Source organism: Callithrix jacchus, chromosome 8 (assembly GCF_049354715.1).
Source record: "Callithrix jacchus isolate 240 chromosome 8, calJac240_pri, whole genome shotgun sequence".
NCBI lineage: Eukaryota > Metazoa > Chordata > Mammalia > Primates > Cebidae > Callithrix > Callithrix jacchus.
In genome coordinates, this window is record NC_133509.1 from 110,444,400 (window position 1) to 110,469,894 (window position 25,495).

Genomic DNA, 25,495 nt, shown 5'->3' on the forward strand with positions numbered 1-25,495 from the left:
TATGCTGGAAATCAAATAAAAAAATATTAGCTAGGTAAAAAGTTTAAAGTCATGCAGGACAATATTATATATTGCTTAGGCATACACAGGTATGGTTCAAGTATAGAAAAATGCATAAGAATGAGAAGCCCCACATCTGGATACTGGGTTACCTGGGGTGAGGAGGGAATGGAATTAGAAAGGGATGAAGGAAGGTTCGGCTCTACTCATAATTTCTTTCTTTTTTTCTTTCTTTCTCTTTCTTTCTGAGACGGAATCTCTCTGTCACCCAGGCTGGGTGCAATTTTGGCTCACTGCAACCTCCACCTCCTGGGTTCAAGTGATTCTCCTGCCTCAGCCTCCTGAGCAGCTGGGACTACAGGTGTGTGCCACCACATCCAGCTAATTTTTGTGTTTTTAGTAGAGACAGAGTTTCACCATGTTGGCCAGGATGGTCTCGATCTCTTGGACCTTGTGATCTGCCCCCCTCGGCCTCCCAAAGTGCTGGGATTACCGGTATAAGCCACCGCACCCAGCCTCATAATTTATTTCTTAAGCTTAATGGTGGCTACCTAAGTGTTTATTATATTTTAATCTTAAATATTTAAAAATAACATATTATTAATACTATTAAATAAGACCCATCTTTCTATGTAAGAACTAATTTTGCATTTCTCTCCTCATTAGTTCCTGTTCAATATTAAATCAGTGTATTGACTGGGAACCACGGAATCAAGTAATCACTCATTTGACAAGTGTTTACTTGTTGAATGGTAGGATGTTCAAAGAGGTAAGAACTTCACCTGTACACTATACACTTAGAACGCTCGTAACATTCATCATAGTATGTTTGTTATTTCACTATGTTTTCTTCTTTCTGTGAAGCCAGATCTCTGTGTTATTTATATTTATGATTTCTGCTACATAATAGGCGATAAGTAAATGTTAGTATAGACTGAATGAAACATAAATGTGACTGTTACTGTACCGAAAGAGCTTTCACGTATACTATGGGTGAGATATGAAATGAGATAATGCAGGTCATAAGGGCCATAAATGAGCAAAGTTGTATGGGAATTCATTTATGCATTCATTCATTTGAAAACTATTTATTAGGCAGCTATTAGGCACTGAGCATGTGACTGTACACAGACACAGTCATTGGTTTTTACATGGCCCGCTTCTCACCCCTTTCATCACTGTCTAACTGGCCTGTGCTGCCAGCATCTTTTGTTTGGATGATTGCAATCATCCAGTGCTGAAATCCTAACTCATCTCCTTACTTCCACTTTGCTCCCCTATAGTAAAATCTCAATGTGTCCAGAGAAATCCTCTTAAAACCTAAGTCAGGGGCTGGGCGCAGTGGCTCATGCCTGTAATCCCAGCACTTTGGGAGGCCGAGGCAGGTGGATCACGAGGTCAAGAGATCGAGACCATCCTGGTCAACATGGTGAAATCCCGTCTCTACTAAAAATACAAAAAATTAGCTGGGCATGGTGGCACATGCCTGTAATCCCAGCTACTCAGGAGGCTGAGGAAGGAGAATTGCTCGAACCCAGGAGGCAGAAGTTGCGGTGAGCCGAGATCACGCCATTGCACTCCAGCCTAGGTAACAAGAGCGAAACTCCATCTCAAAAAAAAAAAAAACCTAAGTCAGAGCATGTCACTCCTCTGCTCTGACACCTCCAATTGCTTCTCATCTGTAGGAGATTGCAGAAATTGCCATAATTCTTTAAACTTTCCTATCAAGAAATGAAGTCTGTTTCTCAACTCATTGAGTCTGAGCTGGCCTTGTGATTTTCCTTGGCCAATAGAATGTGGCAGGTTCTGAGTTCTGTGCTGGTTCTGAGGCTGGGTTCCATGGGGCTTTGAATGCTTCTGCTCTTACTCTTGGAATCTTGCCACTGTCAAATAAATATGCTCAGACCAGCTTGTTGGGGGATGAGAGACCATGTGGAGGAGAAATTCCCAAGGCAAGGCCAGGCCAGACCAGTCGATTATCAGCCAACTTGCCAGCTGTCTGAGGACACATGACCAAGCCCAGCTGAGATCAGCCTAGCCCAGGCTATACCCAAAGAGCCTTTCGGCTGACCCACAGACTTATGGGCTAAATAAATGGCTTGAGTCATTGAACTTTCTGGTAGTTTGTTGGGCAGTGAACGCTGATATTCTCATTTAGACAAAAAGTCAAACTTCTTATTGCAACTTATGCCCAGTACTTAGTGCTTGGCACATGGTAGATGCACAGTGAACATGTGTCAAATATATTAATAAAGGCACAAATGGTTTTAACATTCTGTTGAGGGAAACAGGAAAAAGATAAATCAATAAAATAATAAAATAAGTACCAAATTGGTTAAGTACTATGGGAGAAATGAACAGTAGCTGAAGTAGAGGATAAGAATGAAGGTGGATGGGGGGACCCTCCACGTGCTCACCATGTCTTTCAGAATGAAAGTTAAAATCATGGTAGTGGGCTGGGCGCAGTGGCTCACGCCTGTAATCCCAGCACTTTGGCAGGCTGAGGCAGGCGGATCACAAAGTCAGGAGACTGAGACCATCCTGGCCAATGTGGTGAAACCCTGTCTCTACTAAAAATACAAAAATTAGCTGTGTGTGGTGTCATGCACCTATAGTCCCAGCTACTTGGGAGGCTGAGGCAGGAGAATTGCTTGAACCTAGGATGCGGAGGTTGCAGTGAGCCAAGATTGTGCCATTGCACGCCAGCCTGGGGACAGAGCAAGATTCCATGTCAAAAACAAAAAAAATCCTGATAATGGCCTCTAAGGCCCTCCCCAACTGGGCCATTAATCACTGACCTCATCTGCTGCCACTTTTGCTGCCTCTGGGATCCACCTACCCTGGCCTCCCTGCTGTTTTTCCAATACTCCAAGCACATCTGCACCTCAGGTCCTGAGATGTCCTTTCCTGAGACACTCACACCATTCACTCCCTCTCTTCCTTCGAATCTCTGCTCAGATATCCCAATGTTGGGCAAAGCCCTTTTGACCACCCGGAATTCCCTAACCTTTCACCCTGCTTAATTTTCCTCCATAAGAAAGGAATTCTGTCTTGCTTAATTTACCCTTAGAACGGTATTGTCTTAGCCCAGAAATTCAGCTCATGGATACAAAAATCCCCTGGGGGACATTCCTGTCAATCCTGGAATCTAATAAGGCAATCTAATTTGGCTTCGAGCCATCCTGAGAATAAGGTAAGGCCTTTTAAAAAAGCCACCATGCCCAGGTGACATTGCTCACAGAGAACTCTACAAAGGCACTCATGGCAAGGCTGGGAATACTCTCCACCGTCATAGACTTTACGGTTTGCTGGGACATTCTAATCCATGTTGTCATTTGTTTTGTTCCACAATCCTAAGGGGTAGGCAGGGCAGGTTTTGTCATCCTCTGTTTACAGATGAAGATAATGAAGGTCCTGGAGCTCAAGTGAGCTACCCAGGAACACAGAAATATAAAGTGGTAGAACCAGAACTTAAATCATGGTTGGTCTGGTTTCTTTTTCTACTGTTTCTCCATTCTGGGTTCTGACCTGGGGTCTTTGAATCATAAAGATTCAGGGCCTGTCTTGAGCTGCTCCGTATGAAAGGCATCTTTTCTCTAAAGAGTATGAGCTCCCTGCCAAACAGCACAGGTGCTAAATAAGCTTTCAGAGAAGCAATTCTAGAGCCTCCCCTGTGGCTTTCTGATCTACCACAGCTCTTGTGTTTGATGGTCAAGAAAGGAGAATGCCCCTGGATCACTTTATCTCCAGACCACCCCAGGCTGGCTGGACTGTAAGGGGTAAGGAAGGACAAGATGGGTGAGCCGCTGCTTTCAACCAAAAACCAGAAAGAAATCCCAGTCTCGTTGCTTTATTTTGGTTGAAAAATCAAGTCGTGTGACAATGGAAACTTTTTCCTGGTTGTCCTCTCCTCTCTGCCCATGTTGACAGAAGACGGACTTGCTAATTCTGGCTGGGGTTTTTCCCTGCCTGGGCTGTTTTTCTATTTTATCTTCATCAGTTGAAGAGGGCTGCTGTGTCTTTCAAACTGTCGGAAGGTATCTGTATTTTTTTTTCTTTCACATAATTTTGTAGGTCTTTTCCCAGATATGTATTTTTCTCTCTAACTTCTAACTTGCTGAAGTTTCCGCCCATGTGACTTCCAGCCTGAGTTACCAGAAACCACAAGAGAGAGAGAGAGAGAGAGAGAGAGAGCGTGCAAGCCCCAAAGCGAGCGACATGTCCCTTTGGGGAGCAGTCCCTCTGCACCCCAGAGTGAGGAGGACGCAGGGGTCAGAGGTGGCTATAGGGCAGGCAGAGGAGGTGCCTGTGGGGGGTGGTGGGCTAGTGGCCCAGAAGAAGTAAGGAAGGGAGCCCAGCTGGTGACAAGAGAGCCCAGAGGTGCCTGGGGCTGAGTGAGAGAGCCCGGAAGATTTCAGCCATGCCTCACAGCTCCGACAGCAGTGACTCCAGCTTCAGCCGCTCTCCTCCCCCTGGCAAACAGGTAGAGTCCTCCTTTTCCTCTCTCCTAACTTCTCATTCTCCTGGGGAATGGAAAGAGGGACAGGCTTCCTTATCCTGCCCAGGGAGCTGAGGATGGAGGAAATGGCTCATGGCACGGGCACTCTGTTACCCTTAGGACATGGAATTTGCCACTAAGCTATGCATATTGGCAGAGACTCTCATCCTTCCACCCATTCTGCCAAAGCCCCTTTTTCTCACCATTTTCCAAGTCTGATGCCTAGCACCTCTGCCTCACTGGGTTTGCCACCCTAAGAAGCTTTCTAGGAAGCAAAGAGGAGGATGAACATCAAGAACACAGAGAAAAGAGTCTACTGTTCTCCAAGGCTCTAGAAAAGTAAGAGTTTTCAGGTGGGCTGCTGGCGTGCACAGCTCAAATTCTAGATACGTAGTTTCCCAGGAGACAGCCAACAGGGAAAGAGATCAAACGGGCCAGGGAAAAGTTAAAAAAAAAAGAAGAAGAAGAGGGAGAAGGAGGAGGAGGAGGAGAGGAGAAACCCGGGCCAGCACAGAAGGGTCTCTCTGCTGGGGCACTGCCTCTGTTGCTAGCACACCCAGCAAGAGGGGATGCTAGAGGTCCGGTCAACACCTCATCCCTGTGGCTTCTGCACAGGAGCAAGGAGAGGAATGAGGACGTGGCTCTGGAATTTTGTTGGAGACACTTCCTGGTAGCTCATCTTTGCTCTGGGGAAACCAGAGAGATTGAGATTGGGATTCTGGGAGCATTTGGAGTCCAGATCGTGACTTCCAACTCAAAAGTTTCAGCTAGAGGATTTCCAAAAAAGGAGGGCCCTGCTCATCTCACAGCTCCTAGGGATTTTTTTCTGCACCACACTCTTGACATCCCTTGCTGGAGGAAGTCCTCCTCTTTCTCATCCAACGTCTATCCATGGGTTACAATTTTCTCCGCCTTCAGAGTTTAAAACTGCATTCTTTCCTTAGCACAGATATCCAGGAGGGCTTTCAAAATGCTGCAGCCAAAGTGAAAGTATATAAACACTGAATGGGGCATCTATCCTAAGCCTCTGGCAATGGAGCAGCAGACTGGAATGAGTCTAGGTGAGACCTCCAGAAGGACAGAATCCAGTACTCTGCTCAAGATGGTATCAGAGTGGCTCTGACTGCCTGGAAGTTTGTACTCTTCTTAGGAAGGAAATTACTCATGGCTTCCATGGTAACCTGGTGCCCCATCCCCCTTAGAGGAAGAGCACTTCCTTCCTATCTATGCCAATGCCCTCCTACCACAATGGCCTGAAAATACTGGACATGTTGGTGAGCTCAGAGCATAGTGAGCCCAGAGCTTTGCCCTTGGATCTGTGCCCCTCTAGTCTGTGGGGGACGTAGGAGGGAACAGGGCACGAGTTACTAAAGGGTTTCACTCAGACTGCTACACCAATGCTGCAGCATCTAGGTGAGAACTGAAGCTAACCCTTCTGCCTAGACACAGAACATGCCCATCTCTGGGTGTAATTAGAGAACACCCCAAGATCCTCTTTTCTTCCCAAGCACCCATCCACGACCCACCACAGCCAGCTCACCTCCACCATTAACATTCTTTTTGGCATTGATGTGCCAGGCATTGTGCTGGGGCCATGAGGAATGTCACAGCGGCTGAGCACAACGGCGGAACAGAGGAGGCAGATCTGGGATGTGCCCTCAGCTCAGGAATGCAGGAGAAGACTACATGGGGTGCAGAGTAGCTAGTGGGGGAAGGGTCTTAGAAAGGCATTGGGCTCAGCACTCTCAGATGACAGAGAGTCCTTGGGCATGCTCTTAGAGCCTCAGTTTCTTCACATATAAAATGGAAACGATGATGTCAACTTCACGGCACTGGGAAGTTAAACAAGAACACCTTGCACAGAGGCTGGCATGTAGTAGGTGCTCAACAAACTTTGAAAAAAAGAAAACAGCTCAACGAACAGCAAGAAGAGCCTAAAGACCAAAAAGTGAGAGGGCAAGGGTGGCGCAGCCCTACAGAGGAGAGGTGACAAACACACTTCATCGCCTTAACCGGTTTTTGTGTGTGTGTGCCAAATACAGCTCTATTGAGGCCTCAAGTTCTCTTGCCTTTTTCCTGTAGCTTTTGGTCAAAAAAGTTAGCGACCTGGGGATGCGTAACCAGGCATGGAGAAGAGCTCTCCTTTGGGTGCAGGCTTTTGGTAAATAGGGGGATGGAGTGTTCATGAAGAGATAAAGGCATGGAAGGATGGCTGGAAGGATACCACACACCAGCAGAGCTTGCTTTCGCTCAAAAGGGAGGAGCAGACTTGCTTAATCTTCATCATCTCTTTTTCCCAGGACTCATCTGATGATGTGAGAAGAGTTCAGAGGAGGGAGAAAAATCGCATTGCTGCCCAGAAGAGCCGACAGAGGCAGACGCAGAAGGCCGACACCCTGCACTTGGTGAGTGTACAGTTCAATCTTCATCCTTGTGAGTTTCGGGCTTTGTCCTCCACCATCCGGGAAGCCTTGAACCACAGCTGTGATTCTACTTGTGTGGGGACGTGTATGTGGGGCGTGATAGTGGAGGGTGAGGGCTGTGGGGTGAGGTGGGGAAGGGAGGCTCTCCTGGGAGTGCTTCAAGAAGGTTCTGTAGGCCGGGAGTGGTGGTTCACACTTGTAATCCCAGCACTTTGGGAGGCCAAGGTGGAGCTCAAGACCAGCCTGGCCAACATGGTGAAACCCCATCTCTACTACAAATATGAAAAATTAGCCATGTGTGCCTGTAATCCCAGCTATTCAGGAGGCTGAGGCAGGAGAATCAGTTGAACCTGGGAGGCAGAGGTTGCAGTGAGCCAAGATTGCACCATTGCACTCCAGCCTGGCAACAAGAGAGAAATTCCATCTTAAAAAAATAAAGAAGAAGTCCCTGCAGCAGGGAGTGGGTCGGGAGGCTGAATAGAGAAATGGACCTTTCTACCCCAGGAGGGCTCGAGGGGTAGGTGAGTTAAGTGTGGGAAGCCCAGAGGCTGAGCTGAAGCAGAATCACTGGCTCAGGGATGGGGCAGCCAGAGGGCTCCATGCTTCATGAGGCGTTGAGAGGAGAAGGCAGAGCTGTGTTGGAAGGAATTTAGAAGGGCAGCCCATTAACTCGCAGTGCGCGGACCACACATAGTCCCATCTCTTGCCGGTCACCAAATGGTCCTGCGTTTGACACAGGGAGGTCCACAGGGCACTGCACCTGATTCTTTTTTTCAAAGCACTGTTAAAGTCTTATTTTGAAATTTCTGTCTTTGACATCATCCCAAGGGGTCTGTGAAAGATGCAATTTCAAGTGAACTTACCTGGGATGATCACCGTCCTGGTTGAGTTGCCTCTAGCCCAAATTTTTCTAGAGAAAGCCTTGACCAGGGGACTTGAGCGGTGCTTAATTGCAGCTTCACCAGTGGCCCAAGGCCCCAGATGGTGTTTCTAGATTCTGGCTGTGACCCTCATAAAGTGCTGCTTCCTCCTCATTGCTCACACTTTGCCACCTTACCTCTCTTCACTCTGCCCCCAGTCTGGTTCTTGTTCGGCCAACTCTTCACTACTTCCTTTCTCTCCCTCTCCTCATCCCCTTCCCTAGCAGCTCTAGCTTCATGCCCTTCCTCCAGAAATATTTCCATACCTCAAATAGCCTAGCCATTCCTTTCAGTGGAAAGAGTGCAATTGGCACCAAAAATTAATAAGCCTGTATTTATTTGGAAGATTAGCATGATCATCAGCCAGTTAGAATGGCCGTGTTAACCCTATCAAGAATAAGGAAGACATAGTTTAAGGAGAACTAATGCATCTTTTAGCTTTACAAGGAAACAGAGCAGACTGCACCAACAGCTCTGATTGGGTGCTTGGGTTTTATTAGAACTGCATCCAGCATATCCTCCATTGCACACTAACATAATTTAAGTTCACAATTATCTTTTAACTTTTTGGAAAGAATGAATGAATCACAAGCCTGTACCAACCATTCTCCACAGTCTGCACGTCAAGTTGTTGGTGGCCCTGCTGCTTGTATGTGCTCTGCGATTTCAATGTGTCCCCACATTCTGGTTTTCCATCTCAAGCTTGAACATCTATAATCCTTCCCTCTTTCTCTATCAGAGTCTGATTCCAACTCAGTATTCTTTAGAGCAAGCAAACAGATCAATCAGAACTTAAAAGGATGAAATCTTCCTTTTGTACAAGTAGACAATGTCCTGAGGCTGGCAAGCTGCTGTAAACACTGTACGTGTGTACTCATTTTCTTAAGTGGAAAGTAAGCATAGTTCAGCAGCTCAGCAGTCAGAACAGGGATTGAATCCCAGCCCTGCTGCCTACTGTCTGCGTGACGGACACATTCTTGGCCTCCCTTGGGCATGGTTTCTTTATGTAGAAAATGGAAAATGATGATAACTACCTCATGCAGATCACTTAAAGAGCCCAGCACAGTGCCTGGCATTCATCAATACTCAAAATGTTAAGTATAATAAGAGTCATAATAATTATTACAAGAAGCAAGAGAATCACAAATTATACACACATACACACTATATATATATAAACATGTATACATCTGATGTATATTTAATCACAGAAGCTCAGGGTTGGAAGGTTTCTCAAAGGCTAGCAAGTTCAGACATACTTTTGATGCTTCAGACCTCTGCAACACCTCGAGCCAACGATCCCTCCACCACTGCGTGCCTGCTGACTTCTAGGGCTGGAAATCTTCCTCTCTCCTAATATGTGAACAGAAGAGTCTTCCCTATGTTAAGCTGCACCCCTGTCTCCCTGTAAATTCAACTCACTAGTCTTCATCCAATTGCTCAGGGACATATTAATGAGGGTGACATATATGTCTCTTTGCCGCAACAAGTCTTTCAACTCTGACTCAGCTCTCTCCCTCTTCAGGACAAATGTCACAACCCAAAGATTCAGCTCATCTAATTGTACTAGTTGTGTGACACTAGGATACTCTCTACAACTTGAGGGTCCACAGAGCCCCCAGTCATGTAGTCCACATGTCCATAGCCACACCCCAGCCTCAGGCTCTAGAATGTTCCCAGCTTCCTCACATCTGAACACACATTCCTCCCCCACTGCTTTCTGTTGAGCACACAGCGTTGTCTTTACCTTTTGCCCGGTGAGTGGATCACAGCAGGGTTGACGCAGCAAGCCTGTGGACTGCTGCCAATGCAACTTCTGTTTCTTGGCTTCAGGTAGAAGCTTTTGGCAGCAATGTGTTCAATCTGTGCCCATCAAATAGGACATTTAGCTGTGGTTTGAAGTCTTCTTTTTCTCTGAGAAGATAATCACCCATCCTCTCCATCCATTATTCTCTTATGGCTGTGTCTGAGATTCAGGTGAAAAGTCTTCCGGTTTCACACCAGGGTCTCAGGGCTCAGTGGGTGGTTTGCCCCGAATCCTTTCCACGCTTAGCTCCACATGCTGGGGTTGTTCTGTGCCCCTCAGACACAGCCATAGGACTCCCCTTTCGGGGCTTCACAGACGAGGGTTTGGGAGCTACTGGGAGTACCATATCAAACAAGGACCACGTTCGTATTAGGGTTCTAGCCTCATATATATTAGGACATTTTTAGTTTCAACTGCTGTCACTATTATCAACCTTAAAATACTGAAGCAATTATCTTGTTCCTCTAGTGAGAGTATGGGATGCTTACTATTCAACATTTTCAGTATCTGTCCTATTAATATCTGACACCAAGACACTGTACATTGATTGCTTTAAAAGTTACGAGTAGGGAGAGAGTCTTTTTATGACTGTGTTATACATCCCTTGCCTTGACCACCTCTGGTGTAAAATGGATCAGATGATTTCTTTCATAATTGTGACATCGACAAACAATCTAATTCTGCTTGTATTTTCCTTTTGTTGAGCATCTCACACAAAAGCACTGATGGCACTTAGTTCCTTTTCTCCCACAGACAACTATAGGGTTAATTGCATATGGTACAGACATTGATTAAAAATGAGAAAGGCATAACCTGACCAGTTAGTTTCTAAAAGATATCAATAGCTAATAAGTGGATCTAAGATAATCAGCTGAAAAATTATCTGAAATAGTAAGAGAACGCAGGTTCTAAAGTTAAAACAGAATGTCATAAGGTTCCTATATGCAAAACATAACCAATTAGGAAATTAATGGAAAGAAAGGTCCCATTTATAATACCAATGACAACGACAAATAGAAGGGAGGAATAATTTAACAGAATATATGAAGAGTGTCCTAAACGATTTTTAAAAGATTCAAAAATTGGAAAGGTATACCTTATGCAAAGTTAGCAATTTTCCTTAAGTTAATTGATAAATTTAATGTGATCCCAGTAAAAACCCAATAGGTTTTCTGGGAGTTGGGCAAGAACTAGATTAGCTATTCTAAGTTTCCAGTGAAAAAGAATCATATGACAATTGCCAGGAAAATTCTAAAGAAGAAGCATAATGAAAGCAGATTAACTGACCAACATATTAAAGTGAAACACAAACACAGAAATCAAAGCGATGTGGAAAAGACAGAACATCGAACAGGACAGTATACCGAAGCAGACCCAAAACCAAATTCAGACTTCAAGACCTAAATACATATTTCAGCTGCTAAGAGACCAAGTATAAATACAAAATGGGCTGGGTGGGGTGGCTCACACCTGTCATCTCAGCACTTTCAGAAGCCAAGGCAGCCAGCTCACTTGAGGTAAGAAGTTCAAGACCAGCCTGGCCAACATGGCACAACCCTGTCTCTACTAAAAAAAATTACAAAAATTAGCCAGGCATGGTGGCAGACACCTGTAATTCCAGCTACTTGGGAGGCTGAGGCAAGAGAATCGCTTGAACCCAGGAGGCGGAGGTTGAAGTGAGCCGAGTTCGTGTCATTGCACTCCAGCCTGGGTGACAGAACAAGACTCTGTCTCAAAACAAATAAATAAATACAAAATGACCAGTGTGGTATTTCGAACCAGTGAAAGAAAGATGAATTATTCAACAGAGTTGAGACAATTGGCTAGTCACTTGGGGGAAAAAAAAAAGCTTGATCCTTCATTTCTTATACAACACACACACAGATTAAATGTTAAATTTCTTTAAAAAAAGGAAGTTTTAAAAACTTGAAAGACAAATGAGCATTAAAAAATTTATCTTGGGATGGAGAATTATTTTCTAAATAAAACATAAAACCCTGAAGCCATAAAGGACAAGACCCATATGCATTACTCTTATTCATAAAAAGTAAACCTTTCTATGTAGATAAAAATACTATATGCAAAATCAAAGGCAAATGACAAACTGAGGAAAAATATCTGTAACCCTATGACCAAAAAAGGTATGTTTACCTACTGTATCAGCGAGCTCTTATGAATAGGAAGTGATTAGCAACCCAAACGAAAAATGAACAATGACTATGAATAGGCAATTTACAACAAAGAGAAATAAATGGCAAATAAATGTGTGAAAATATGGTAGACCTTCTTTAGTTAGGAAAATGCCAATTAAAGCAGCAGTGAGATTGGCAAAGATGAAAAATGTTGTTAATACGATGTTGCCAAGGCCGTGGAGAAGCAGGCACCATCCCACACAGCTAGTCGCAGAGCCTGCATTACCTCGGTAGAGGGCAATTTGCCCACAGCCATCCAAATTACAGGTGCACATACCCTGCGACTCAGTAGTTTGATATCCAGGAGTGTACTCACAGAGAAATCCATAGACCATACAATTCTGTACATGTAAAGGTAATCATTGCTGCATTGTTTCTTATAGGACAGACTGAACACAAGCTAAAAAAAATCCATCAATAAGGGATTCAGTAAATTATTGTGCATTCAGTGGAATATTGTAGAGATGTTAACGAGTTAAATCAGAATGGGCTAATCTGGAAAATTATCAAGTTTCTGTACTTTTAAGTTAAAAAGGTATAAATATAGCCCACAGTTGCTCCCATTTATTTTTTTTTTAATTTAATGGTTTTTATTTATATTCATTTATTTATTTTTAGAGACGGGGGTCTTGCTATGTTGCCTAGGCTGGTCTTGAACTCCTGAGCTCAAGCCATCTGCCCGCCTTGGCCTCCCAAAGTGCTGGGATTGCAGGCATGAGCCACAGTGCCCAGCCCTTGTGTTTTTAATAAAAAGAAAAAGGTACATATATGCATAAGTATAAATGCAAACATTTTCAAATAGATTATAAAAAACTGTTAATGATATTTATTTCTGAAAAGTAGGACTAAATATCTATAGCAAGAGGGAGATACTTTGTATTCTTTACCTTTTATACAGTTTGGGGTTTTTTATTACATCTTTATAATATAGATATCAAAATTCTCAGCATTGATCATAACCACACATGCATTAGGATGATTTATTTTCTAATTTTGACATCAAACATTGAATAATCATCCATCATGACATGGAAGAGTATTCAATCTTGACGTTTTCTTTTGAACAACATACATAAATATCTCAGTCTTTGGGAGAACCAGCTGTAGGTTGGGATTTGAGTGATCCCCAGGTCCACAGCACTGTATGATAAAAGATGGCAAATCTCTCTTTTCCACAAAGGTTTGTGTAGCCATCCTGGTTAGTTGGCAGTGGCTCTCTGGTGTTGCACAGCTGGAAGGATTTCAAGTCAAAGACCAGGATCGGTGGAAAAGAGAGCTGAGGTCAATTAAGAAACTCTGTTCACGAAAAGGCTAGAATTAGCAGAGTTGCCAGGAGCAGTGGCGAACAGCAGTGTTAGCTCTGAGCAAGCTGCTGACAAGTCAGAGCCGGTCTGGAGGATGGAGCTGAAGGCAAGTGAGAGTAACTGCCAAGTTAGAAAGCTGGAGCTTTAGGTACTCTCTTAGGTGGAAGTGGGCCAGGTGCTTGCCTGGGGCTGCCTCCTGAAGGAGTCTCACACTAGTTTAAGAAAAAAAGAGAGGTCTACAGGTTCCAGTGATGTGCTTTGTCATATATGACTGAAAAATCATGAGTATAAATTACACATTAAATGAAGCCTTGAGCTAACACTGTGAGAAATACGATATTTACAATTGGAGGAACATTGAGTAACGGAAGAAAAGAAACTCGGCAAAGATGTTAGACCCTACGGGGCTCCTTAGGGTAGCACTATTGTTCTTGGCCTTCACCTAGAGAAAAGGATGCTTATGCTCCTACTTTACTCCTGGAATTCTTCTGCTCTCTCTGGGAGACCATGCCATAATGTTTGTTGGCACAGAGAAGTCATAGGTCAATGACACACTAAAAGGAATGTTCAGGCTAGTTCCACCTTAAAAGTTCAATGTAGACTCAGTGGACCATTTATGAGATGTGACCCTGTCTCCATTGCTATGAATTTCTTTTTAAAAAACATGTGAATTGAACACATCACTAAGTATTAACCACTGTGCCTCAAGTGTCCTCCCTGCAGTGTCTCATTTAATCTACATAAAAACCATATTTTATAATTCCTTGCAATAAGTAACTTGATTGGGTTGACACAGCTTGTGACTAGGTCTGTCTGACTTCAGAACCCATTTTCCTAACCATAAGTTTTCCTAACCTTAAGTTTTACTGCCTCGTGTTTCAAACCAGGATGAAGATGTGTTCGTCTTCCCTAACATATATTTTCCTTGAATCTCTTCATAAATTTATTTATTTATTTATCTTTTTAAGCAACATCTTCCAAAATCTACACTATCCCCCAGTCATCATCAGGCCTGGTCAAGGAAGTAAAGACATGTTTATTTTCAATACATATGTCAACTTTACAATGATACCATATATATCATAATATATATAGCTAGGTTCAATATATATAGATAGATACAATTGGTATATCAAATGATACAATATATCAATTGAAATCTTTTTTGAGAAGGCTGTGTAGCAATACATGTTAACATCCTTCACAGGAATTACCTTTGACGCAACAGAGTTTGAAGAAAAAAATAATTTAAAAGTTGCAAATTTTGTAACATTCACCATTATCTGCGAATAGTAAATACTTAATCAATGCTATAAAACTGGACAGGTGGCTTACAGCAAAAGGCGAGCATATTATAATACATTCATACAATAAAAAAATCATGCTGGTACTTTAAATGACTACTTAGCTCTGTATTTATCAACATAAAAGATGTCAGTAACATAGCATTAAGTGAAGAAGGCAAATTACAGAGAGCATGCAGAGTATAGGCCTTTAATGCAAAATTCGTGGTTTGGGGCATGGTTGCATGCAAAAAGAGACGTCTGAAACGATATTCTCCAAAATACTAATAGCAGTTATGAGTAGTTGAGTTTAAGTAGTTCATCTTATTCTTGGTACTTTTGTTTTTCTTTATTATAATAAGTGTGTTCCATTGTAAAAATCAGAATTTAAAAAATTAGGCTATTTTCATTTGGGGAGGGAAAGCACGTCAAGGCAATCCACCACCCCCAACTGCTTGTCTTACCGACGATGGGTTGGTGTGGCTATGTTTGGGAGGCATATTGGAAACTGGGAGTCCAGCTCCATGCTGGTATTGATGCTGTAAAGAATGATTGTCTAAATAGGACGATAGTCCCAGGTCACAAACTGACAGCTGCCTGTTCAGCAGATGTCTTCATGGAACTACTCTCAGCAGGACCCAGACTTCCTTCTCTTGCGCAGAATAGGAGCGTTTCCCCAGAGTGCCCCTACCCAAGTTTCTCAGAGGTTTTCTTAGTCTCCTCTGTTGAACTTAGTCCAGTCCCCTGCTTCCTAGGAGGGGTGGAATTGGTTCACAGTACAAAGGCCTCTTGAGATTGCCGGGTATCTGCAGAGGGTTTCACCATGGGTTCCCATGATGGCTGTGGAGGGAATAACAATTATAATAGTCCTACTACCTTTTAAAATTGCAGAGTTAAATTGCAGAATTAAATGGGAACTCGGAGATCTTCTAGGGTGACCTGCCATGCTTCCAATGAGGAAACTAATGACACCCAAGAACCCAAACCTCTTGCCCTCCCACCAGTCTGCTTTTGTTAGATGCCACTTTGCTGAACAGAGCTTTGCTAGGCAGGTGTGTGCATAAGGCCTTTTGCAAAGGTGGGCCAAGAAGCAGGCCATTAACCAGAACACTTGAACAGCCCCAACACTCATCAGCTCCAGAACATACGACTATACAGCAAGGGACCAGAAAGAGAGTGAGTGCAAGCTTGACAGGAGTCGAAGTGAAATGTTTCTTTGTTTAAAAGAAATTTTAAAGTTGCAATCCAAAATTAGAAAGGCCAATGACATATTGGGGAAAATATTTGCATCAAATTAAATAAATGAAGGTTTACTATTTATGCTACAGAAAGAAAATCTTTTTTTTTTTTTTTTATTTGAGACGGAGTCTTGCTGTCACCCAGGCTGGAGTGCAGTGGTGCTATCTTGGCTCACTGCAACCTCCACCTCCCAGGTTCAAGCAATTCTCCTGCCTCAGCCTCCCGAGCAGCTGGGACTACAGATGCATGCCACCACACCCAGCTAATTTTTTTGTATTTTTAGTAGAGACAGGGTTTCACCATATTGGCCAGGCTGATCTCAAACTCCTGACCTCATGACCCACCTGCCTCAGCCTCGCAGAGTTAGCCACCACACCTGGCCAGAAAGAAAATCTTATAAAGCAAAACATCAAGACACCAATAGACAAGTGGGCAGAGGCTATGAACAGAAAGCTTACATAATATTTTTCCTACTAAAATGAAAATACCCTAATTTCCTATTCTGATTATGAAAACGATACATACCAAGGCAGGGTTTCTTAACCCCAGTGCTATGGACACTGAGTCCGATAATTCTTTGTTGTTTGGGGTTGTCCTGTGTCTCGTAAAATGTAAAATTGACCCATGAAAGGCCAGTAGAACACTCCTCACCCTGCTTAGCTTAGCCAAAAATATTTCCAGAATTTGCCAAATGTCGCTGGAAAGGCAAAAATCAGTCCTAGTTGAGAATGCTACGCTACAGAGAAAGGCACATGGAAAGCTGTTCTTCCTCCTTCATACTCTCCAGCTTCTAAAAGTTACATGAAATTAAGAAGCCTTCAAAAAGCTAATTGGCAACAACTAAATTATTTAAAATTATGACACCTAAATGTCGGTAAGGTTGTCGTAAAATGGATAGAAGCATTCACTACTGGTGACATTATATATTTGACATGACCTTTTTTCAGTAATACTTATCAGGACTGGAAAGACTGGCTGCCTTCTTTGCCTCATTCATCTAGTTCCTAAGAGTTTATCCTAGAAAATCATTGAACAGAGACAAAACCCAGTGTGCATCAAGATATTCATCTCAGCATTATTTTTAATAGTGACAATTTGATAGCAACCAAGATGTCTAACATTAGAAGACCACTTTAAGTAAATTGATGATGTAGTCATTAAATATTGTTTACGTAGATGCGATAAAGTTATGACAAAAAGCAAAATATAAATTGTATGTGTACTATGATTGAGATTTCATTAAAATAATGTGTGCATGTTTGTTGAAAAGGGTAGGATGGTTCATGTCTGTAATCCCAACACTTAGGGAGGCCAAGGCAGGAGGATGACTTAAGACCAGGCTGGGCAACATAGTGAGATCCTGTCTTTACAAAAATAAAAATAATAAAAAATTAGCCAGGCATAGTGGCTTGCACCCAGCAACTCTGGAGGCTAAGGTGGGAGGATCACTTGAGCCCAGGAGGTTGAGGCTGCAGTAAGCCCTGATTACATCACTGCGCTCCAACCTGGGTGACAGAGTAAGACCCTATCTCAAAAAAAAAAAGGATGAGATTGCAATATGTAAAAATGAAAACAGTTGTGTTAGGGAACTGGCCTGGGATCATGAGTGTTTTAACTTTTAAAAAATATCTTGGCCAGGCGCAGTGGCTCACACCTATAATTCCAGTACCTTGGGAGGCTGGGGTGAGCAGATTACAAGGTCAGGAGTTCAAGACTAGCCCAACCAACATGGTGAAACCCCATCTCTACAAAAATACAAAAATTAGCCAGGCATGGTGGCACGCACCTGTAATCCCAGCTACTCAGGAGGGTGAGGCAGGAGAATCGCCTGAATCCAGAAGACTGCAGTGAGCTGAGACCACGCCACTGCCCTCTAGCCTGGGTGACACAGCAAGACTCCATCTCAAAAAAAAAAAAAGAACGATCTTTAATGTAGTTATACTATATTTTTTTATTTTTAAAGAAAGAGAAGAAAATGGCCAAATGGAGAGCTGTAGGAACTCTAGAGAACATCAAGGACAAGGACAGAGGATATTATTGAGCTGGAATTTGGGCATCAGGTTTTGGTAGGAGATCTTAAAAATTATACTCCAAACAGGAATACTTTGGGAGTGGAAGGTGAAACTTGTAAGTGTTACACCAGGACAACAGGTCACCCTAGACCAGGAAACCAAGAAAGATGACATGGAGTTCTTATAAAAACCCAGAAAAAGCGATAAAGTTCAGAGTCAAGCAGAGGGAACCGGATTCCTGTGACCAAAATGCAATTTCCTGCAACTGAAGACCCTATAACTAAAATAGGGCACTCAACTGGCATAAGAACACGTCTTATCATTAAGAGAGCAGGATGACACAGAAAATTATACAAACAAAAGCCATATTATCAGTACTAGAGCTGAGATTAGCAGAAATGATTCATCTACTCAATAAATATTTATCAGCCAGGTACAGTTTGTCCTAGGCACTGAGAATATCACAGGGATGGGACATACTGAGTCCCAGATTTCTTGAACCTTACAGTCAGTTGGAAGTCGGACTGGAAAGCAGACAAATAAACACACTAATCACATGTCATGTAAAGTGCTTTAAAGAAGACAAAATAATTAAAAAAAAAAAAAAGACGAAATCATGCAATGTGGAAAGTGTCTAAGGGAGGGGGATTGGGGCAGTGAAGCGGGAGGCCTTCCTGAGGCTCTGGCATTTGAGATCAAAGGTAAATCAAAGAGGAGACCGGAAAGATCTGGGGAGAGGGTGATCTCAGCAAAGAGCCTTGAGGCCAAGCTGGTAGGTCAGAGACCCAAGTTCAAGACCACGAGGGAGTGAGGAAAAGCTCAGTAATAAAGGCAATCCTGGGGCTGGCACAGTGGCTCACACCTGTAATCCCAGCACCTTGGGAGGCCAAGGTGGGTGAATCATTTGAGGCCAGGAGTTCGAGACCAGCCTGAGCAACATAGCGAAACCCCATCTCTACAAAAATTTGTTTAAAAAAATAGCCAGGCATGGTGGCACACACCTGTCGTCCCAGCTACGTGGGAGGCTGAGGCGTGAGGCTTGCTTGAGCCCAAGAGGTTGAGGTTGCTGTGAGTTGTGATAGCACCACTGCACTCCAGCCTGGGCAGCAGGGCAAGACCCTGTCTTTAAAACAAAAGAAAATAAAATAAGGGCAATTGTGCTCCTGGGAGCAGGAACCGGGTGGGGCATGTGGTGGGGACCCAGCTAATTCAAACCCTGCCTGAGGGGATTTCTCTGAACCTAAACTCTTATCAAGTTAAGAAGCAATTGTAGACCAGGTGCGATGGCTCACGCCTATAATCCCAGCACTTTGGGAGGCTGAGGCAGGTGGATCACGAGGTCAAGAGATCGAGACCATCCTGGTCAACAAGGTGAAACCCCGTCTCTACTAAAAATAAAAAAATTAGCTGGGCTTGGTGGTGCGTGCCTGTAGTCCCAGCTACTTGGGAGGCTGAGGCAGGAGAATTGCTTGAACCCAGAAGGTGGAGGTTGCGGTGAGCCGAGATCGTGCCATTGCACTCCAGTCTGGGTAACAACAGCGAAACTCCATCTCAAAAAAAAAAGAAGCAATTGCACCTCACTGGGCTTTTTGACAGTTTAACTGAGAGGGCAAATGTAAGAACAATGACATATTGTCAGTTTTTGTTTTACACTGTTCCTTTGTTTAATGCAGAGAGCCTGGCCTTTTCCTAGAAATCAACCAGATATTTCACCCTACATGAAAGTATACATCCTTCTTTCTGGTTGGTTATAAACACTTTCGGGATATCAGCAGTTTTGGGGTCTTGGCCTGTAACAACTGGTCAAGTCTCCTTTGTTGGGTATGAATGGGGAGGGTCAAATTTGAACTAGGGAAACCACATGACGGAGTTCTTGAAGTGGTTGTTAATTCTGCTACTCCCACCCTATTGGTTCAGTTTGGGGAATAAACAGAGGTTTGACCTAGGCCTTTTGAAAAAAGGAATCTCCTCAATTCATTTGGAAATATCCCAGAGTTACAAAGTAGAAGCTATTAAGGTGTATAAGTGGTGCACTAATCACTCTCTAGGAATTCTCATGGACACCACAAGTTTACTCAGTCGGCCCTTCTTCATAGGCACATCTGAGATTTAATAATCTGGTAAATTATTCCAGATTATAAGTTGGCAATCAAGCAACGTGATTTGATCGAACACTTACTAAGTGCCAGGCACTGTCCTTGTCACTGAGGACAAAATAGTGAAGACAATAATAGCCCCTGCCCTCACGGAGCTCAACAACAGAAAGGGTAAGGAAACCGGTAAAGTTATAATGAATGAAATACGAATAGATCACTGAGCTCTTGCCTTTCCATTGTATGAATGAACTGTGCTGAGCTATTTAGAATTGTTTTCACCAATTTAAGAATATAATAGGGGAGCCTGCGGGAGAAAAATAAAAATAAAAAATCAAAGAATATAATAGTAGTGTACTTAAATGGATATTTTGTTTCGGAAAATGTTTTAAACTGAGAAATGGTCTCCTAACTCTAAATTTTAAAATATTATTTATACTATAAATGATAAAATTTTAAAATGTATTTAATAAAATGAAAACATGCAAATATACAACACAAATTTAATGAAATCAGACACTACATAGTTATGTTATATTGTTATTATTATCATTATTTTGAGACAGGGTTTCACTCTTTCCCCAGGCTGGAGTTCAGTGGTGCAATCATGGTTCACTGCAGCCTCCATCTTTGAGGCTCAAATGATCCTCCCATCTTGGCCTCCTAAATAGCTGGGACTACAGGTGTGTGCCACTATGCCTGGCTAATTTTAATTTTTTTTGTAGAGGCCTCACTATGTTGCCCAGGCCTCAAACTTCTGAGTTCAAATGACCCTCCTGCCAAAGAGGCCTCCCAAAGTGCTAGGATGACAGCAGCTGCACCTGACCTTATATTATTTTTAAAAGGAATCCGCTACGAACATGATTTGCAACTTGGCTGCACATTAGGCTCACTTGGGAAGTATTTTTAAGGTCTTGATGCCTGCAACCACTCCAGAACAATTAAAGTGGAACCTCTGGGAGGCTGGCATCCAGGAATTCAGATGTTTAAGGCTCTCCAGGTGCTGGCAGTGTGCACAGCCAGGGTTGAGAATCAGGAGCAGTGCATTGCAGCCTATCAGGTCTGTACCTGAATATGTGGAGTGAGCAGAATTTGTGGAGTGAGTGTGGGGCGATCATGTGGGTAAGTACCCAGGTACTCTAGGTCAGAGACAGTGGCCTGCTGGCTTAAACAAAACAAACTATTCAAACCCTTGCTTTGATGGCAGTTATTATTTTTTTGTTGTTTGATTTTGAAAACTGGGCTTGCTAGTGGTCACCGTTGTAACTTGAAGCATCAGTATTAGCCAAGATCGCAGGCATTCAGTGACAAGTAATAGACCAGCCCTCACACAGAGGTGTCAACACATCACCGCCTTCTTTTCTCATATAACAAGAAATTCAAAAGTGGAGAGTGCAGGCTGGAGCAAGGAAGAACCTAGCTCCTTCTCCCTGAGCAGCCATCCTTAGTATGAGGCTTTCATCCTCTAGGCTGTGAGATGGGTGCCAAGCCTCTGGGCATCCTTCTATGTTGAGGGAAGGAGGCCTTTCTCCTTATGAGCAGGCTATGCCTTTTCAGTAGGAAGGGAAGCTCTGCCTCCACCTCCCACCCACCAGGTACTTCTGCTTACATCTCTTTGGTAAGAATTCCCCTAGCTTCAAGGTAAGCTGAAATTTTTTTTAAGCAATTCTGTTCCCATTCTTTCCAGAGGAAGGCAAGGGAGAAGTTTGGGGTGGATGAGGAATGAACCAACTTACAGTCTTCTCATATTTGAGGGCAATGTAATCGTAGTCTTGGAAACCAAGGACCAGAGGTCAGCCTTTTAACCCTGTGACTAGATGGGGCCCTGAGGGCTTAGCTGATGTGGACAAACATCTGCTCATGACAAAGGTGCTCATGACCCTAGAGCTTCAGCTCTAAGATATGAAACTGAAGATTCCTCCAGAATCAGACACGAGCATTGCTCAGCGCAAAGATCTGTGGTTTGGTGATTCCTCCTCTCCTTTCACAAGGTGAGGGGCAGCAGTTGGGGTGAATTTCCCTGGAATGGTGGGAGATGTGGGCCTGGATCCTCCCACTGCTCGGGAAGAGTCAGACTTTTCAGTGGGAAGCCTTCTCCAGGAATGGGGGCTCCACCCTCTGCATGTGATGTACAGGGGCTGGCAACCGATGGAGCCTGAATATGTATCTGGGTGTGAGGGATAAGCTTCAAACACCACTTAAGTGTGGGTGGAAGCCAAAAGGTCACCCTACCAATAAATGACTACTGAGGAGAAAACACACAGGGACTATTTTCACCCTTCTGGAAATGTGAATAGAAAATGCAAGGAGAAGGTCAAGAGGTCCAAGGTCACTAAACTGGAACTGGCAGGGAGGAAGCCTCAACGCCGCTCAGAGTGCCTGGAGAGTCCCTGCCAGATCCCCGGGCCAGAGTCCAGCTAGGAAATGCCAGCCTGTCCTTGGTCTTCGTCCCAAATGGCTCCCCATGGGTGAGGGAACTGCCTGGGGATTCCCCGTCGTTGAAGAGTTCGAGTGACCCCCTCCTAAGCCCCTCCAGTAGGGGATTTCCCAGAATGCTCCCACGCCCCCAGGAAGCCTCTTCCTTAGTCACCCCCGCACTGCTTGTGGTTCGTGATACAGGTAGGTGGCATCAAGTGACTCCACAGGTGAGGGATTTGCCTGAGGTGGGAAAAGAGGGAAGATTAAATTGGAAAGCCAACTGGGCTGGGGAGTTATCTCACAGGAGATAACTGTCAAACAGCGTAACGTTTAAACAGACTTTAAAGGTAAGAGAGGATGGAGGGCACAGACTCTGAAGCCAGAGTGCCTCAATTCAAGTACTGCACGCTGCAACTTCCAAGCTGTGTGATCCTGAGCCAGTTACTTAACATCTCTGTTCCTCAGTTTTTCCTCTTCTGTAAAATGGAGATAATATTATCCACCACACAAGCTTGTTGCAAATATCAAATGTCAAATGTAATGATAACCATAAAATACTTAAAAGAATGATTGGCACACGGAATTACTCAGTAAATGTTAGTTATTGGCCAGGCATGGATGTCTCATACCTGTAATCCCGGCACTTTAGGAGGCTGAGGCAGGCAGATCACTTGAGGTCAGAAGTTCAAAACCAGCCTGGTCAACATGATGAAACCCTGTCTCTACTAGAAATACAGAAAAATTAGCCAAGCATGGTGGCAGGCACTTGTAACCCCAACTACTTGGGAGGCTAAGGCAGGGAGAATCCCTTGAACAAGGGAGCAGAGGTTACAGTGAGATGAAATAGCATGACTGTACTCCCAGCCTGGGCAACAGAGGGAGAATCTGTCTCAACAAATAAATAAACGTTAGTTAAGTCATGCTAAGCTATTTTTAAAAAAATATTTGGTTTCTATCCATCGTTCTCGTATAAGTTGAGCCTAGTTATACCTCAGACCTATGAGTCGTCAGGATTGGACCCCAGTGTGTGCATGAGGCTGCGAATCATTGTTTTGGTCCAGTCCTTCTGTTTTAAAGTGAGGCAACTGAGACTCAATAGGGAAATCGAGTCACTGAGGGTCATCCAGCCAGGACCAGGGCCCAAGCTCCCTGTTCCCATTTACCATGACGGAGCTTACCGTGGTCATGAGTTCAGGACCTGGCTCTGTGTCTGGAGGAAGATCTGGCCTCAAGTCAGCCCTCGTCCAGAGTATCTGGCCAGGAGACCCCTCTCCCTGCAGCCCAGGAGGCAGACGGTCAGCTCTGTGATTGGAAGAATGTGAGCAACTCAGGGTTCTTGTGTTGTGTGTTGTGTGAGTCACCAAAACTGAGATCCAGCTTTCTCCTGAGAGACCACAGGGAAGCCAAGGCCTTTTTTTTTTTTTTTTTTTTTTGAGACAGAGTCGCGCTCGGTCACCCAGATTGGAGTGCAATGGCGCAATATCAGCTCACTGCAACCTCCTCCCCCCAGGTTCAAGCGACTCTCCTGCCTCAGCCTCTCAAGCAGCTGGGACTACAGACATATGCCACTATGCCTGGCTAATTTTTGTACTTTTCATAGAGATAGGGTTTCACCATGTTGGCCAGGCTGGTCTTGAACTCCTGTCCTCAAGTGATCTACCTGCCTCAGCTTCCCAAAGTGCTGGGATTATAGGTGTGAGCCACCGTGCCTGGCCAACTTTCTAGTGCCCTCGAGTGACCTTTGCCCGCTAGAGTCTCCCTTCTCCCGGGGGAAGCAGTCAGTGTAAGAGAAGGAACACACGGCCCCAAGCCAAGCCCTGCTCTGCCCCTCCCTGGCAACGTATCTTTGCATCAAACACTCAAAGTTTCTGAACTTCTGAAAAAACAGGTGTCTTGAGGTGAATCTTACAGTACAGCTGCGACCAGCCTGTGGTCATTGGGAGGGTATGTGGCATAGGTTTGTCCCGGGGTCTCAGTTGGCCTCATCTGTAGAGTGGGGATAATAATAGCTTACCGGGGTCCAAAGTGGCTCCCACCGGAGGTCATGGCGCTCGCGAAGGCGAGGTCATCAGTTCAAGGCTAACCTGAGCAACCTCATAAAGCTCAAACTGATTGGCAAAAAATAATAATAATAATAATAGCTTACCTTCCCTATCCCACTCAGAGGGTTACTGTTGGGAGTCGGATGGACCGGGGTGAATTCTGAACGGGGGAACGAAGGGTATGAGGATGCCCGAATGCAGGCTCACTCCTGCCCCACTCTGCAGTAGGAGACAAGCATGGTAGAAGCAACATTTCCTCCCCCTTCACTGTGCCCTAGGTGTCCAGCCCTCATTGTTAGGGGATGTCACTGTCATACCTCTGGATCAACAGCTGCTCCCAGGCCACCTTTGACAGTTGTGCCTTCAACTGGGCGAGCCCTTTCCAGGGCATAACTGCCCCAAGGAGGGCAATAGTGGGTGGGGACACGGAGGGAAGAGGCCCCAGATCAGCCACTTCCTCCTACGAGGGAAGTCAAACCCTGTCTCTCACCAGTATCAGGCTGGCTGCACGGTCCCTGAGCTGGCAGGGCGGGTTTCTTGGGGGCCCTAGCAGGAAGCAGTCTTGCTTCCCAAGGTAAAGACAAGTTTCTTATCACTGGCGGTGGTTTTCTGGTTAGAGGCAGCAGGCAGCGGTTATGAACTTTGCCTAGAGCTCTGGGATCTGCAAGGGGAGGGGCGGGCAGACCAGAGAGCTGAGTGAGCTCAGCAGAGCTTGCTTAGGGAGGAGGGACCTGCTGTCACTTCCCGAAAGCTGGGCCAGCCTCTAGGCGGGGAGAAGGTCAGAGCGGCCCTCCCTTCTGCCTCGGGGTTTGCCCAGGTTCTTCAGAGCACAGAATTTACAGTAAATGTTGTCACCAGTGGAAACTCTCAGAGGGGGCGAAGAAAAGGGCTAGAGGAAGAAGCCAGGACTCCCGGCCCCCAGTTCCCGTCTTACCAACACCCCCTAGTCTCATCGTGCTGCTTTACCTTATCTTTCGGTAAAGAGGGGATGCCCTCCTTCTGGGATGTGCCAGGAAATACCCAAATGGTTAAATGAATGAACCGGCCACACCTTGCAGAAGGTAGGGCTGCAAACTTTATCACCATGGCTCTTAGTAACTCCCCTGCCCCGGTTTAAAGAGGCTTCTTTTGTAATTGACTTTAGCACATTTTCTAGCTGAGAGCCCCATTCAAGCAATGCCAGGCTGAGGCTAAGCATGCCTGTATCCATCCTTCACAGATGATGGAACCTGGCTTGATGAGCAAGGCCACAGTTGGTGTATGC

At 44.5% G+C, this 25,495-nt stretch overlaps 2 protein-coding genes across 5 annotated transcripts in view; one reads left to right on the plus strand and one right to left on the minus strand.

Annotated features, from left to right (window-relative positions):
- Positions 1 to 252: 252 nt before the first annotated feature.
- Positions 253 to 25,495, plus strand: part of BATF (basic leucine zipper ATF-like transcription factor) — a 28,442-nt gene continuing 3,199 nt past the window's right edge. Inside the window, exons 1-3 of one of the 2 annotated variants that reach the window (XM_078335498.1) lie at positions 253 to 361; positions 667 to 769; positions 6,799 to 6,903. In XM_078335498.1, the coding sequence (XP_078191624.1) occupies positions 758 to 769; positions 6,799 to 6,903 (117 nt within the window). In that variant the 5' untranslated portion in view covers positions 253 to 361; positions 667 to 757. Of the gene's footprint in view, positions 362 to 666; positions 770 to 4,187; positions 4,484 to 6,798; positions 6,904 to 25,495 lie in introns of those variants that run through there. The other variant, XM_002754125.5, reaches the window with a different exon arrangement.
- LOC128928843 (uncharacterized) overlaps positions 14,163 to 25,495 on the minus strand; it is a 51,299-nt gene continuing 39,966 nt past the window's right edge. For 2 of the 3 annotated variants that reach the window (XR_008474513.2, XM_054240226.2), the window contains 2 exons: positions 24,336 to 24,450; positions 23,368 to 23,491 (listed from right to left, as the gene is read on the minus strand). Coding sequence is in view for 1 of the 3 variants with exons in the window: in XM_054240226.2 (XP_054096201.2) it covers positions 24,358 to 24,450 (93 nt within the window). In the remaining 2 variants the exon portion in view is untranslated. Of the gene's footprint in view, positions 15,268 to 22,818; positions 22,915 to 23,367; positions 23,492 to 24,335; positions 24,451 to 24,548; positions 24,897 to 25,495 lie in introns of those variants that run through there. The other variant, XR_008474512.2, reaches the window with a different exon arrangement.